The sequence below is a fragment of the Entelurus aequoreus genome, linkage group LG11 (assembly GCF_033978785.1).
Source record: "Entelurus aequoreus isolate RoL-2023_Sb linkage group LG11, RoL_Eaeq_v1.1, whole genome shotgun sequence".
Classification (NCBI taxonomy): Eukaryota; Metazoa; Chordata; class Actinopteri; order Syngnathiformes; family Syngnathidae; genus Entelurus; species Entelurus aequoreus.
In genome coordinates this window covers 10,040,277-10,055,955 of record NC_084741.1, presented here as the reverse complement: position 1 = coordinate 10,055,955, position 15,679 = coordinate 10,040,277, and the positions used below count along the sequence as shown (strand labels likewise).

Genomic DNA, 15,679 nt, shown 5'->3' with positions numbered 1-15,679 from the left:
CCAACACACATTTACAGGCTTGTCAGACAGGTCGGCCGGGCTTGCTGTTAAGGGCGGCTATAGCTGCAGGGATATGGCTTTTCCTGAGGCGGGCCCTCTGGAATTTGATGGTTCTGTACCTGCGCCCTGATGGTAGTGGGATGGTGTAGTGGGTGAGTGATATCCTGGACTATCGTGTTTGCCAGTCGAATGATGGAGCTGTGGTTTAAATCTGAAATGTTGGGTGTGGGTAGGCCAATGATTTTAGCTGCTTTGTTTGTAAAGTGTGTGAGTTTGGTCCGGTTGGTTACAGTAAGCATAGTGAAAAAAGATGTGGAAAGTGTCAACTGTTTGAACTGTTTGTGTGTTTATGATGACGGGGTGCTGAGGTGAGGGGGGTTGAACCATATTTCTTCTGTTTGATTGACAGATAACTGGCTGTGCATGACTCTGTGAAGTGTTTGACTGTGTTATGATAGTCCAGGATGGATTGACTGTTGGAGAGGAGTGCAAGAATGGCTGTCATCTGAGTATTTGAAGTATGTTGTGGTGGGTGAGATGCTACGGCAGTCATTGGTGTAGAGTGTGTACAGGAAAGGGCTCAACACACATCCCTGTGGGACCCCGGTGTTGATGGTAAGCATCGGGGATGTGTTTGAGCCCACTCTTACTGCTTGCAGTCGGTCGGTGAGGAAGTTGTGGGTGAGGTGGTGGATCAGCTGAGGGGGGATGTTGAGATGGTGTAGTTTCCGGATCAGTAGATGCTTCTGTAGGGAGTTGAAGGTAATGAGTACTTGATCATTTAGGAACAGTTTTAATGTGTACTTGGTCATCTAGGAACAGTTTTAATGAGTACTTGATCATTTAGGAACAGTTTTAATGAGTACCTGATCATTTAGGAACAGTTTTAATGTGTACTTGATCATCTAGGAACAGTTTAATGTGTACTTGATCATTTAGGAACAGTTTAATGAGTACTTGATCATCTAGGACAGTGGTTCTTAACCTTGTTGGAGTTACCCAACCCCACCAGTTTCATATGCGCATTCACCGAACCCTTCTTTAGTGAAAAATATATATATATTTTTTTTTTTTCAAATTCAAGACTTAAAGGCCTACTGAAAGCCACTACTACCGACCACGCAGTCTGATAGTTTATATATCAATGATGAAATCTTAACATTATAACACATGCCAATACGGCCAGGTTAACTTATAAAGTGACATTTTAAATTTGCCGCTAAACTTCCGGTTCGAAGCGCCTCTGAGGATGACGTATGCGCGTGACGTAGACCGGGGAACACGGGTATGCCTTCCACATTGAAGCCAATACGAAAAAGCTCTGTTTTCATTTCATAATTCCACAGTATTCTGGACATCTGTGTTCGTGAATCTGTTTCAATCATGTTCATTGCATTATGGAGAAGGAAGCCGAGCAAGCAAAGAAGAAAGTTGTCGGTGCGAAATGGACGTATTTTTCGAACGTAGTCAGCCACAACAGTACACAGCCGGCGTTTCTTTGTTTACATTCCCGAAAGATGCAGTCAAGATGGAAGAACTCGGATAACAGAGACTCTAACCAGGAGGACTTTTGACTTCGATACACAGACGCCTGTAGAGAACTGGGACAACACAGACTCTTACCAGGATTACTTTGATTTGGATGACAAAGACGCAGACGTGCTACTGTGAGTATGCAGCTTTGGCTTCTAAACATTTGATCGCTTGACCGTATGTGCGCAACTTTTTTTTGCGTATGTACGTAACTTTTTTAAAATATATAAGCTTTATGAACCTTGGGTTAGGTGAACGGTCTTTTGGGCTGAGTGATTGTGTGTGTTGATCAGGTGTTTGAATTGTATTGGCGTGTACTATGGAGCTAGGAGCTAGCAGAGGAGCTAGGAGCTAGCATAACACGTACCGTACCGTACGTGCGCGTCACGTACGTAACTTTTTAAAAATATATAAGCTTTATGAACCTTGGGTTAGGTGAACGGTCTTTTGGGCTGATTGATTGTGTGTGTTGATCAGGTGTTTGAATTGTATTGGCGTGTTCTATGGAGCTAGGAGCTACCATAGGAGCTAGGAGCTAGCATAACACGTACCGTACCGTACGTGCGCGTCACGTACGTAACTTTTTAAAAATATATAAGCTTTATGAACCTTGGGTTAGGTGAACGGTCTTTTGGGCTGAGTGATTGTGTGTGTTGATCAGGTGTTTGAATTGTATTGGCGTGTTCTATGGAGCTAGGAGCTAGCAGAGGAGCTAGGAGCTAGCATAACAAACACGCAGGTGTTATTATGCAGGATTAATTTGTGGCATATTAAATATAAGCCTGGTTGTGTTGTGGCTAATAGAGTATATATATGTCTTGTGTTTATTTACTGTTGTAGTCATTCCCAGCTGAATACCAGGTACCGTGAGTATGCAGCCTTGGCTGCTAAACATTTGATAACTTGACCGTATGTGCGTGTCACGTACGTAACTTTTTAAAAATATATAAGCTTTATGAACCTTGGGTTAGGTAAACGGTCTTTTGGGCTGAGTGATTGTGTGTGTTGATCAGGTGTTTGAATTGTATTGGCGTGTTCTATGGAGCTAGGAGCTAGCAGAGGAGCTAGGAGCTAGCATAACAAACACGCAGGTGTTTTTATGCAGGATTAATTTGTGGCATATTAAATATAAGCCTGGTTGTGTTGTGGCTAATAGAGTATATATATGTCTTGTGTTTATTTACTGTTGTAGTCATTCCCAGCTGAATATCAGGTCACCCCCGGCTCTCACAGCATCTTCCCTATCTGAATAGCTTCAACTCCCCACTAGTCCTTCACTTGCACTTTACTCATCCACAAATCTTTCATCCTCGCTCAAATTAATGGGGAAATTGTCGCTTTCTCGGTCCGAATCTCTCTCACTTCATGCGGCCATCATTGTAAACAATAGGGAACTTTGCGTATATGTTCAACTGACTACGTCACGCTACTTCCGGTAGGTGCAAGCCTTTTTTTTATCAGATACCAAAAGTTGCAATCTTTATCGTCGTTGTTCTATACTAAATCCTTTCAGCAAAAATATGGCAATATCGCGAAATGATCAAGTATGACACATAGAATAGATCTGCTATCCCCGTTTAAATAAAAAAAAATCATTTCAGTAGGCCTTTAAGTTATATGTTTTTTTTTACTGGTGCACAAAATGAAGCGTGCATGAACATCACCTTGTTCAAAGAACAAAACCAACACAGTGCATGAACTCACGACAAATGACACACCTGCAAATCAGATGGAAAATTAGAGGGAACATTGTTTGAGGATATCATAATACCCCCATAGGGAGAAGTTTTTATTTACACGATGAGTCGGGTGTGTCTTGACCTCCGCGGTGGAGGCTCCGCCGAACCCCTGAGGCCAACTCACCGAACCCCTAGGGTTCGATCGAACCCAGGTTAAGAACCACTGATCTAGGAACAGTTTTAATGAGTACTTGATCATCTAGGAACTGTTTTAATGAGTACTTGATCATTTAGGAACAGTTTTAATGAGTACTTGATTATTTAGGAACAGTTTTAATGAGTACTTGATCATCTAGGAACAGTTTATGAGTACTTGATCATTTAGGAACAGTTTAATGAGTACTTGATCATCTAGGAACAGTTTTTAATGATCACATACACTCCATGTGTTGATCACATACACTCCATGTGTTGATCACATACACTCCATGTGTTGATCACATACACTCCATGTGTTGATCACTTACACTCCATGTGTTGATCACATACACTCCATGTGTTGATCACATACACTCCATGTGTTGATCACATACACTCCATGTGTTGATCACATACACTCCATGTGTTGATCACATACACTCCATGTGTTGATCACATACACTCCATGTGTTGATCACATACACTCCATGTGTTGATCACATACACTCCATGTGTTGATCACTTACACTCCATGTGTTGATCACATACACTCCATGTGTTGATCACTTACACTCCATGTGTTGATCACATTCACTCCATGTGTTGATCACTTACACTCCATGTGTTGATCACTTACACTCCATGTGTTGATCACATACACTCCATGTGTTGATCACTTACACTCCATGTGTTGATCACTTACACTCCATGTGTTGATCACATACACTCCATGTGTTGATCACATACACTCCATGTGTTGATCACATACACTCCATGTGTTGATCACTTACACTCCATGTGTTGATCACTTACACTCCATGTGTTGATCACTTACACTCCATGTGTTGATCACTTACACTCCATGTGTTGATCACTTACACTCCATGTGTTGATCACATACACTCCATGTGTTGATCACATACACTCCATGTGTTGATCACTTACACTCCATGTGTTGATCACTTACACTCCATGTGTTGATCACATACACTCCATGTGTTGATCACATACACTCCATGTGTTGATCACATACACTCCATGTGTTGATCACTTACACTCCATGTGTTGATCACTTACACTCCATGTGTTGATCACTTACACTCCATGTGTTGATCACATACACTCCATGTGTTGATCACATACACTCCATGTGTTGATCACATACACTCCATGTGTTGATCACATACACTCCATGTGTTGATCACTTACACTCCATGTGTTGATCACTTACACTCCATGTGTTGATCACTTACACTCCATGTGTTGATCACTTACACTCCATGTGTTGATCACATACACTCCATGTGTTGATCACATACACTCCATGTGTTGATCACATACACTCCATGTGTTGATCACATACACTCCATGTGTTGATCACTTACACTCCATGTGTTGATCACATACACTCCATGTGTTGATCACATACACTCCATGCACACTTACACTCCATGTGTTGATCACATACACTCCATGTGTTGATCACATACACTCCATGTGTTGATCACATACACTCCATGTGTTGATCACATACACTCCATGTGTTGATCACATACACTCCATGTGTTGATCACATACACTCCATGTGTTGATCACATACACTCCATGTGTTGATCACATACACTCCATGTGTTGATCACATACACTCCATGTGTTGATCACATACACTCCATGTGTTGATCACATACACTCCATGTGTTGATCACTTACACTCCATGTGTTGATCACATACACTCCATGTGTTGATCACATACACTCCATGTGTTGATCACATACACTCCATGTGTTGATCACATACACTCCATGTGTTGATCACTTACACTCCATGTGTTGATCACATACACTCCATGTGTTGATCACATACACTCCATGTGTTGATCACATACACTCCATGTGTTGATCACATACACTCCATGTGTTGATCACTTACACTCCATGTGTTGATCACATACACTCCATGTGTTGATCACATACACTCCATGTGTTGATCACATACACTCCATGTGTTGATCACATACACTCCATGTGTTGATCACATACACTCCATGTGTTGATCACATACACTCCATGTGTTGATCACATACACTCCATGTGTTGATCATTTACACTCCATGTGTTGATCACATACACTCCATGTGTTGATCACATACACTCCATGTGTTGATCACATACACTCCATGCCACCAACTATGTGCACATGGACGCCATTCATCGGATTAAAGGATTAAAAAGGCTTCATGAAAACACACCATTTGAAATATTCTGACCCGATCTCAGACGTTTGGATGAAAATGTAATTCCTATATAGACGGTGGTTTATGTTGATTGTCATTCAGATTGTATGTAAACACTTCTAGTGTCTTTCAGATTGTATGTAAACACTTCTGGCGTCATTCAGATTGTATGTAAACACTTCTGGTGTCTTTCAGATTGTATGTAAACACTTCTGGCGTCATTTAGATTGTAAGTAAACACTTCTGGCTAAGTTCCTGTCCAAATAATGCTTTTTGTGTGTGTTTTTCATGTCGGATATACTTTGGTGGTGGAGGGAGACTACATTTAATAGTCTTGTAATGACTGTTTATTCAACATGTACACAAGTAGTGTGTAATACTGTTTATTCAACATGTACACAAGTAGTGTGTAATACTGTTTATTCGACATGTACACAAGTAGTGTGTAATACTGTTTATTCAACATGTACACAAGTAGTGTGTAATACTGTTTATTCGACATGTACACAAGTAGTGTGTAATACTGTTTATTCAACATGTACACAAGTAGTGTGTAATACTGTTTATTCGACATGTACACAAGTAGTGTGTAACACTGTTTATTCGACATGTACACAAGTAGTGTGTAATACTGTTTATTCGACATGTACACAAGTAGTGTGTAATACTGTTTATTCGACATGTACACAAGTAGTGTGTAACACTGTTTATTCGACATGTACACAAGTAGTGTGTAATACTGTTTATTCGACATGTACACAAGTAGTGTGTAATACTGTTTATTCGACATGTACACAAGTTAGTGTGTAATACTGTTTATTCGACATGTACACAAGTAGTGTGTAACACTGTTTATTCGACATGTACACAAGTAGTGTGTAATACTGTTTATTCGACATGTACACAAGTAGTGTGTAATACTGTTTATTCGACATGTACACAAGTAGTGTGTAATACTGTTTATTCAACATGTATACAAGTAGTGTGTAATACTGTTTATTCGACATGTACACAAGTAGTGTGTAATACTGTTTATTCGACATGTACACAAGTAGTGTGTAATACTGTTTATTCAACATGTACACAAGTAGTGTGCAATAATGTTTATTCGACATGTACACAAGTAGTGTGTAATACTGTTTATTCAACATGTACACAAGTAGTGTGTAATACTGTTTATTCAACATGTACACAAGTAGTGTGTAATACTGTTTATTCAACATGTACACAAGTAGTGTGTAATACTGTTTATTCGACATGTACACAAGTAGTGTGTACTACTGTTTATTCGACATGTACACAAGTAGTGTGTAATACTGTTTATTCGACATGTACACAAGTAGTGTGTAATACTGTTTATTCAACATGTACACAAGTAGTGTGTACTACTGTTTATTCAACATGTACACAAGTAGTGTGTACTACTGTTTATTCAACATGTACACAAGTAGTGTGTACTACTGTTTATTCGACATGTACACAAGTAGTGTGTAATACTGTTTATTCGACATGTACACAAGTAGTGTGTAATACTGTTTATTCAACATGTACACAAGTTAGTGTGTAATACTGTTTATTCAACATGTACACAAGTGGTGTGTAATACTGTTTATTCAACATGTACACAAGTAGTGTGTACTACTGTTTATTCGACATGTACACAAGTAGTGTGTAATACTGTTTATTCGACATGTACACAAGTAGTGTGTAATACTGTTTATTCAACATGTACACAAGTAGTGTGTAATACTGTTTATTCGACATGTACACAAGTAGTGTGTAATACTGTTTATTCAACATGTACACAAGTAGTGTGTAATACTGTTTGTTGGACATGTACACAAGTAGTGTGTAATACTGTTTGTTCGACATGTACACAAGTAGTGTGTAATACTGTTTATTCGACATGTACACAAGTAGTGTGTAATACTGTTTATTCGACATGTACACAAGTAGTGTGTAATACTGTTTATTCGACATGTACACTAGTTAGTGTGTAATACTGTTTATTCAACATGTACACAAGTAGTGTGTAATACTGTTTATTCAACATGTACACAAGTAGTGTGTAATACTGTTTATTCAACATGTACACAAGTAGTGTGGAATACTGTTTATTCGACATGTACACAAGTAGTGTGGAATACTGTTTATTCAACATGTACACAAGTAGTGTGGAATACTGTTTATTCGACATGTACACAAGTAGTGTGTAATACTGTTTATTCGACATGTACACAAGTAGTGTGTAATACTGTTTATTCGACATGTACACAAGTAGTGTGTAATACTGTTTATTCGACATGTACACAAGTAGTGTGTAATACTGTTTATTCGACATGTACACAAGTAGTGTGTAATACTGTTTATTCAGCAATTAGTGTTGAGTTTGTTGCTCTAAAACGAGGCTAGCAAAAACAAAAGGATGATCTGGTTGTCGATGGAACAATAATAGAAGTGATCCAGTTGTTGTCTTAACGAGCTGTTTTATTCATGACTTTACAGCTATGCTAAGTGCTAACTGCTATTCTCAGACACGTACACAGAATGTTGTACTATAAAGACGCACAACAGCCTGTACTTATAACCACGTGGAGGTCACAGAACAGCTCCATTTCTAAAAGAGGTAAAACAAAAGTAGTGAACAGAAGAAAATATTGATAGTGTGACAACGTCAGACAAGCAGACACACAACGCCATATTTGTTTACAGCTGAACTCACTCACGGTTTGTGTTGCACGTGTCAAAGTATCCTGATTTAAGGGTTGATGTCTGAAAATGCTCGTCATAATGGGATCATTTTTTGTGGGTCCATGTACACAGTAACTTTCTCATCAGAGTTATGATCAGATGAAATACATCTTGTGCATGTACGTGTGAAGGAGAAGTTTTCATGAAAACTGTTTTCTTGTGTCCTGGTCTCCGCTCCACTTTGGTAGTAACATTACATCCTGTCTGACCCGCACCAACTGGTTTGTCAAGTCTGCTTCATGAAATTGTCCCTGGCATCATGAGAAGGGACGAAAACCACCATGAGGGATTCAGCATGTTCATGTTTTTTGAAGACAACAATTGTTGTAAACAGAAACAATCTTGGGAATATTTTGTATGAGGCGTTTTGGGCCCTTGGAAGTCCGGGAGCTGAAGGCAAGTGCGTGTGATTGCCTAATGTAAAGTCTTGTTTTTTTCCTGGTCAGGCTCACCACACCTGATACCTTTTACCTGGAGGCTTGTGACCATGGCTGTGGGGACGTGTTGGCCATCGATAGGGTGTCAACCGACATGACTCTCACCGGTAAGTTTTTGTACTTCAATACTCACGCATGGTTTCTTCAAGGGGTCATTCAGGTTCACATCTTGAAACCAAATCTTACTCTTTGGCTTTAAATCCAGTTGTTTGACGTCATTTATTCTTAGAAGGGAGACGTTTCTGACACTAACTACTCTGTCCGTAGTTGTATCCTGCTTCCAAAAGTACATTGCAAGTCCTGTGCAGCACTTTGTGAAACCTGTAGAGTTTTACAAACGGTGCTACAGTGATTGGATTAGGTCAAGTAGTTTTCTTGGCCAGTCATTGATGCTTGCTCCTGTTCTTGCCTGCCGCAGTAAAGAAGGACATTCCTGCATCAGCCGAGACCAGGCCAATATGTGGAGTCATGGGGACCGTGCGTCTGGTGGCAGGTAGTCTCTTCCACTGGGAACTGGGTTATTCCACACAATCTATGTCACCATGCCTGTCATAGGTATGTACCTGATTGTCATCACCGAGAAGACCAAGGTGGGCGATCTCTTTGGCCACGCCGTATGGAAGGCTTTGGATTTTGACATCATCTCCTACAAGAAGACAATAATACATCTAACAGACAACCAGGTAGAGGTTTACTTTTGGTGTACAGTCCATACTCACTATTTGTGAGAGCCTCTTGTGAGAAGCAAATACACGCAAGTCATTGGGATGGCCAGGAAAACGTTGTAATTAAAAGGGAACTGCACTTTCTTTGGAATTCTGCCTGTCGTTGTCAATCATTATAAGAGACAAGAAGACAAACGTTTTTGTTTTGTTTTTTGCATTACAACGTGTAAAAATCGTCTTGTATTTGGTGGCTAGCAATGCAGCTAACGGGAGCAATCAATTCGACCTCTAAATCACTTTAAAAATGCATTCAAAAAGCGTCAACAATACTTTATTTACCTTCTGTAACCTGTGTAATAACCAAACTGTAGCAACATTGTTATTGTAAGAGTGAACACTGAGGAACTCTTTTTTCCAGCATAGTAACACATTGGCATGCTACAGTAGTAGCCGTAAGCTAGCTTTTGAGTTTGTAATGGAGTATATCTTGGATGAAGCAAAACTTTTTTGCAAAACGACCAAGACAACCTAAACTTTGGGGAACAATCATACACACGCCAAGGTTTAAGGTCAGCAAGAACATTTACTGGACCTTTAGGACTGAATGCCATTTTTATGTCAAGCTGCACATACATAGAATGTTGATTGTAGTGTTGCTGAATTTCTATCCTGTTCCTGTTCCAGATGCAAGACAGCAAGACCTACTTGTCCATGATCAACAATGTCCTCCGTACAGCCAGCTTCTACTTTGCAACAGACTATGATCTTACCCACACTCTGCAGCGGCTGGCCAACACCAGTCCTGAATTTCAGGAGATGAGCCTCCTGGAGAGGGTAAGTGAATTGTCCAGTTTGTCAGTACGTGTCCATGCACTAACTTCTCTAGTAGTTTGGCTCTAAATAAGTCTCCTACAGCCCATGGAAAATGCATGTCTTAATCCGATCGTGTTTGGTTTTGGAAAAGTCGGACGAATACACCTGGATTATGCGATTGGAAACCAGATCTCTCGATAGCCGGAGAGGACCCTTTCTATCACGCATGCGCCAGTCTCGAGGCGCAGGATATAACACGGAAGCATTCAATAGAAAGATAGCAACAATTGTAATGGAGAGAAGAATGTTTATTTGCTTCACAAATGAAAAGAACACAACATTTTGAAGTGCATCAATGGTAGAAAAAAAAGAAACAGAGATTTATCTAATAAGGACACGAAGGAAATGTAAAATGTTGGCTTAATTTGGACTCCTGCACAAAATACAAGTGAGATGAAAGAGAATGAAGCAGGTGTATTCAAGGCCAATGATAAAGTTCACAAACCTCTTCACGTTGCATTTGTGTACTCCAAACTGGGGAACAATAACTCCGTATTCACACAACTGGCAAGATAGTCCAGGACAGTAGCAACCTTCATCTGGAACAGTATCAGTCGGGGCACAAGATAGTCCACAACAATAATAACCTTCATCTGGAACAGTATCAGTCAGGCCACAAGATAGTCCAGAACAGTGGCAACCTTCAACTGGAACAGTATCAGCCGGGGCACAAGATAGTCCAGAACAGTGGCAACCTTCAACTGGAACAGTATCAGCCGGGGCACAAGATAGTCCACAACAATAATAACCTTCATCTGTAACAGTATCAGTCAGGCCACAAGATAGTCCAGAACAGTGGCAACCTTCATCTGGAACAGTATCAGCCGGGGCACAAGATAGTCCAGAACAGTGGCAACCTTCATCTGGAACAGTATCAGCCGGGGCACAAGATAGTCCAGAACAGTGGCAACCTTCATCTGGAACAGTATCAGCCGGGGCACAAGATAGTCCAGAACAGTGGCAACCTTCAACTGGAACAGTATCAGCCGGGGCACAAGATAGTCCAGAACAGTAGCAACCTTCATCTGCAACAGTATCAGTCGGGGCACAAGATAGTCCACAACAATAACAACCTTCATCTGGAACAGTATCAGTCAGGCCACAGGATAGTCCAGAACAGTGGCAACCTTCATCTGGAACAGTATCAGCCAGGGCACAAGATAATCCAGAACAATGGCAACCTTCAACTGGAACAGTATCAGCCGGGGCACAAGATAGTCCAGAACAGTGGCAACCTTCCTCTGGAACAGTATGAGTAGTCCAGAACAATAGCAAGATATTTGAAAAAACTCTGCTGCTGGTGTTTCTTTACTTGGGACCTGCCCCTGCTCAGATACATTATTGGTAGTAGCGTCATGTTCTTAGCACAATGTTTCATGAATTGATTAACGTGGACCCCAACTTAAACAAGTTGAAAAACGTGGTGTCGGGTGTTACCATTTAGTGGTCAATTGTACGTAGGGGTGTAACGGTACACAAAAATTTTGGTTCGGTACGTACCTCGGTTTAGAGGTCACGGTTCGGTTCATTTTCGATACAGTAAGAAAACAACAAAATATAAATTTTTTGGTTATTTATTTACCAAATTTGTAAACAATGGCTAATTTTTCTTTCCCCCCCAGCCTGGCTAACTTGGCAGTAAAAGGTGGGAGCTGTTTGCTCGTCTTTATCTTTGTTGAAGCGATGTTCACTTGGGGGTGGTGCCGCTTCAAATGGGTTAGCATGTTTGACGTGTTGGCAGAAGCATGCCTTACCGCTGCTGAACAATGTCGGCAAACCTCCGTCCTCCGCACTGCGCAGCCGAAATGTTCCCAAACGGGAGATCTTTAACCAGGGCCGGCCCGTGGCATAGGCCGTATAGGCAAATGCTAAGGGCGCCGTCCATCAGGGGGCGCCACGCCAGTGCCACAAATGTTGGAGGGAAGAAAAAAAAAAAAAGTTATTTCTAAATACATAAAATAATCCCACGTTAATTAAAATGCAAAGTAAAGCCTATTTAATAGAAATATTATTTGTTACAACATTACGCCCCCCCTCCCCCGGCACGGTGCGCCCCCTCCCTTCCCGTATCATGACTCTTTTTGGACGTCACCACATCAAAAAAATCAACACAAGATGTCAAAACGGCCAAAAGTGTCAGGTGCCCAGGAGAGAAAAAAGAGAAAAGAGGAGGTGGAACGAGAAAAAGACAGAGGTAGCAGATAGGTAACGTTAGCCTACATGAAATTATTTGTCTGTTACAGAATGTGATAGTAACCTGGCTTTTTAGCATTAAGCTAATGTTACATGATTCGGCAATTGCTAATCAATAAATAGCTAGTTCTGTTTTAACGTCGGGTTAATATTGTGGAGGGGGCTAAATTGTTATGGAAAATAATAATGTAACGTTAGGTAATTACAGTACTTCCTGGTGTACAGTCATTTGTAAGTCATTCTAGTTAATGCAATATTAAAAAGCACAAATAGAGAACTCAGAAGGATCCCCTTTTTTTGTAATATAGTTGTTAAAGTCATACTGGTTTGATATCTTGTTTTGTGCAGTGCCTTATTTATATTGTATTTTTAATTTATTTTATGCAACTTGTTGACACGTTTTATTTTGTGTTTATGTATGTAAAAAATATTGTATTTCATATATTCATTTTTTATTTTTTGTATTCATTTATTTATCCATATTTTTTTTAATCTTGTTAACTATTCTCATTGTTAATTTGCTTTCTTTAAGTAAAAAAAAAGGTCAAAGACAAAGCTATTCGGTTTCTTGTGAGTATATACACTTCACTGCCGATGTGGGGGGGCGCCACCTAAAATCTTGCCTAGGGCGCCAGATTGGTTAGGGCCGGGCCTGTCTTTAACGAGGCAGGAGGGTCTTCCAGCTCTGGCTTTTATATGTTGTTGTAGCCCGGTCGTTGCTAGCATGCCGTGTGTTGTGCATTGTTTACACAACGTGCACCACCCTACTTAATATGTCCGTGTGGAAACTCATTCGGTACACCTCTGAACCGAACCGAAACCCCCGTACCGAAGCGGTTCTATGCAAATACACGTACCGTTACACCCCTAACTGTACGGAATATGTACTGTACTGTGCAATCTACTAATACAAGTTTCAACCATTATTGATGCTGTCTGCTATTTAACATCATAGCCCTTGGAGACCTAATATTTGTGTCGATATTACAGTACTACAGAGCTAGCCTGTTCACTTGTAAGGAGCGCAGATGTCTTGTTTTGGTGTGACGTCATAGGTCAAGCAGAAAAGCAGCACATGTATCTGCGCTAAGAGGAAATAAGTGCCCCCCAGTGTACGGGAGGCCCACGGCTTATGACCAGTAGAGAATGTGCATGGACTCTTGGCCGTCACGTGTCTGTGTGAAAATACAAAAAACTGAGCTATTTGAGAAATCACACTAATTTAGTTCATGTAAACTTAGTGACTAATAGGCAGATACAGAATAATGTTATCTATCTTAGATTATTTTGGAGCCCAGAGGTTTTGTTGGCCTACATTACCTTAGTTCCACTAAAAATTCCCTCGCCACATCACACTTTTTATCCGGGAAATGGAACTTCAGCTTTTCTGAACTTAAAATGAGGCTGTTGTGAATCATACAAATGAGTTTTTATTGAAGGTTGTTGATGTTTTGCGGAAGCGTAGGTGTGATGCCGGTACGGTCTCTTGTCCCTTTACTGTAGCCAAGGGATGTTTCAGGTAGGCATTGGCGATATTGGAGACAGAACCATTTGGAATCTTCAACTGATGTGTGTTTTGAGAGCGCAACACATGGCGGTGTCACTGGCTCCGCCCCTTCACTCAGCGGCTGTGACTGTGCAGCATGTGTATCAAAGAAGTGACGGCCAAAGTGTCATGGAGGGTCTCACTAATCTGACGTCTTGCCGGCACTAGCTGGGTCGCATCCGCCAAGGTGTTGTGAAACTCCACAAAGCCCTGGTCTTTTCCGCAGCTGAATACTGTGCCTCAGCCTGGTGCCACCCAGCCATAAACAACGCTCTTCGGACCATAACTGTCTGCCTAAAAGCCAGCCCCATGTTCCACCTGCTGTTCTAGAGGGTGTTGTCCCGGCCGGTCTGCGACGAGAGGCCGCTACCCTCGCCCGAGCAAGGAAAGTGGGAGACATGACTGCACTGTCCAGGACTGTTACATCCAGGACTCGGGAGGCGGTATTAGAGGAGAGGAAGTGCCACTCCGACAATGGACTATGTTGAAGCGCATGCAAACTTGAAATCATCTTTAAGGAAGTGTGTCCTGGTGAAGGGAGCATGATGTGAGTGTGGGGAGCCACAGCAGACACATAATCAGCAACTGCACCCTGCGTGTACCCCACCTTCGAACTGCACCCTGCGTGTACCCCACCTTGGGACTGCACCCTGCGTGTACCCCACCTTCGAACTGCACCCTGCGTGTACCCCACCTTCGAACTGCACCCTGCGTGTACCCCACCTTCGGACTGCACCCTGCGTGTACCACCTTCGGACTGCACCCTGCGTGTACCACCTTCGGACTGCACCCTGCGTGTACCCCACCTTCGGACTGCACCCTGCATGTAGCACCTTCAGAGGCTGGCCTCTTCCATGTGGCGTCTGAGACAAGGTACGCTACTGAGCTGGACATCTGATGATGACGAAGAAGAAGAAAAATAATTCTTCAAGCGGTGTGGCTTCATAGCTTACTAAAGTAGTACTAAAACATTTTGACAGGTTTTTGAGTTTTGATTTTTAATATAATAGTATGATATATTATTACCACTATTATTATCATTTCTAATGTAACAATCACCAAAGAAGCGTTTGACCTTTCATTTCAGGCGGATCAGCGTTTTGTTTGGAATGGCCATCTGCTGAGGGAGTTCATTGCACAGCCAGAGGTGAGAACTCATCAGGGAATTGTTGTTTTTAATAAAGGATGTACTTGCAGTATTGCACTTTGTTATTGCATTGGCATTGATAGCATGGCAGTTTGACCACTGGACACAATTAGTCATGCACCATATACACTGTACACGGTGTGTGCGTGTACACTGTATACACTATATATATATATATATATATATATATATATATATATATATATATATATATATATAGCCCCTGTAAATGTGAAGTATCAGCATTGGTATGACCCATACTGCCCCTGTAAATGTGAAGTATCAGCATTGGTATGACCCATACTGCCCCTGTAAATGTGAAGTATCAGCATTGGTATGACCCATACTGCCCCTGTAAATGTGAAGTATCAGCATTGGTATGACCCATACTGCCCCTGTAAATGTGAAGTATCAGCATTGGTA

The 15,679-nt window shown here is 41.2% G+C and overlaps 1 protein-coding gene across 1 annotated transcript in view; it reads left to right on the top strand.

Annotated features, from left to right (window-relative positions):
• The window catches only part of LOC133659750 (phosphatidylinositol-3-phosphatase SAC1-B-like), a 37,721-nt gene that overhangs the window by 1,980 nt on the left and 20,062 nt on the right, over positions 1 to 15,679 (top strand). Inside the window, 5 exon segments of the mRNA XM_062062433.1 lie at positions 8,842 to 8,939; positions 9,251 to 9,325; positions 9,388 to 9,515; positions 10,182 to 10,331; positions 15,197 to 15,256. Of these exon segments, the coding sequence (XP_061918417.1) occupies positions 8,842 to 8,939; positions 9,251 to 9,325; positions 9,388 to 9,515; positions 10,182 to 10,331; positions 15,197 to 15,256 (511 nt within the window).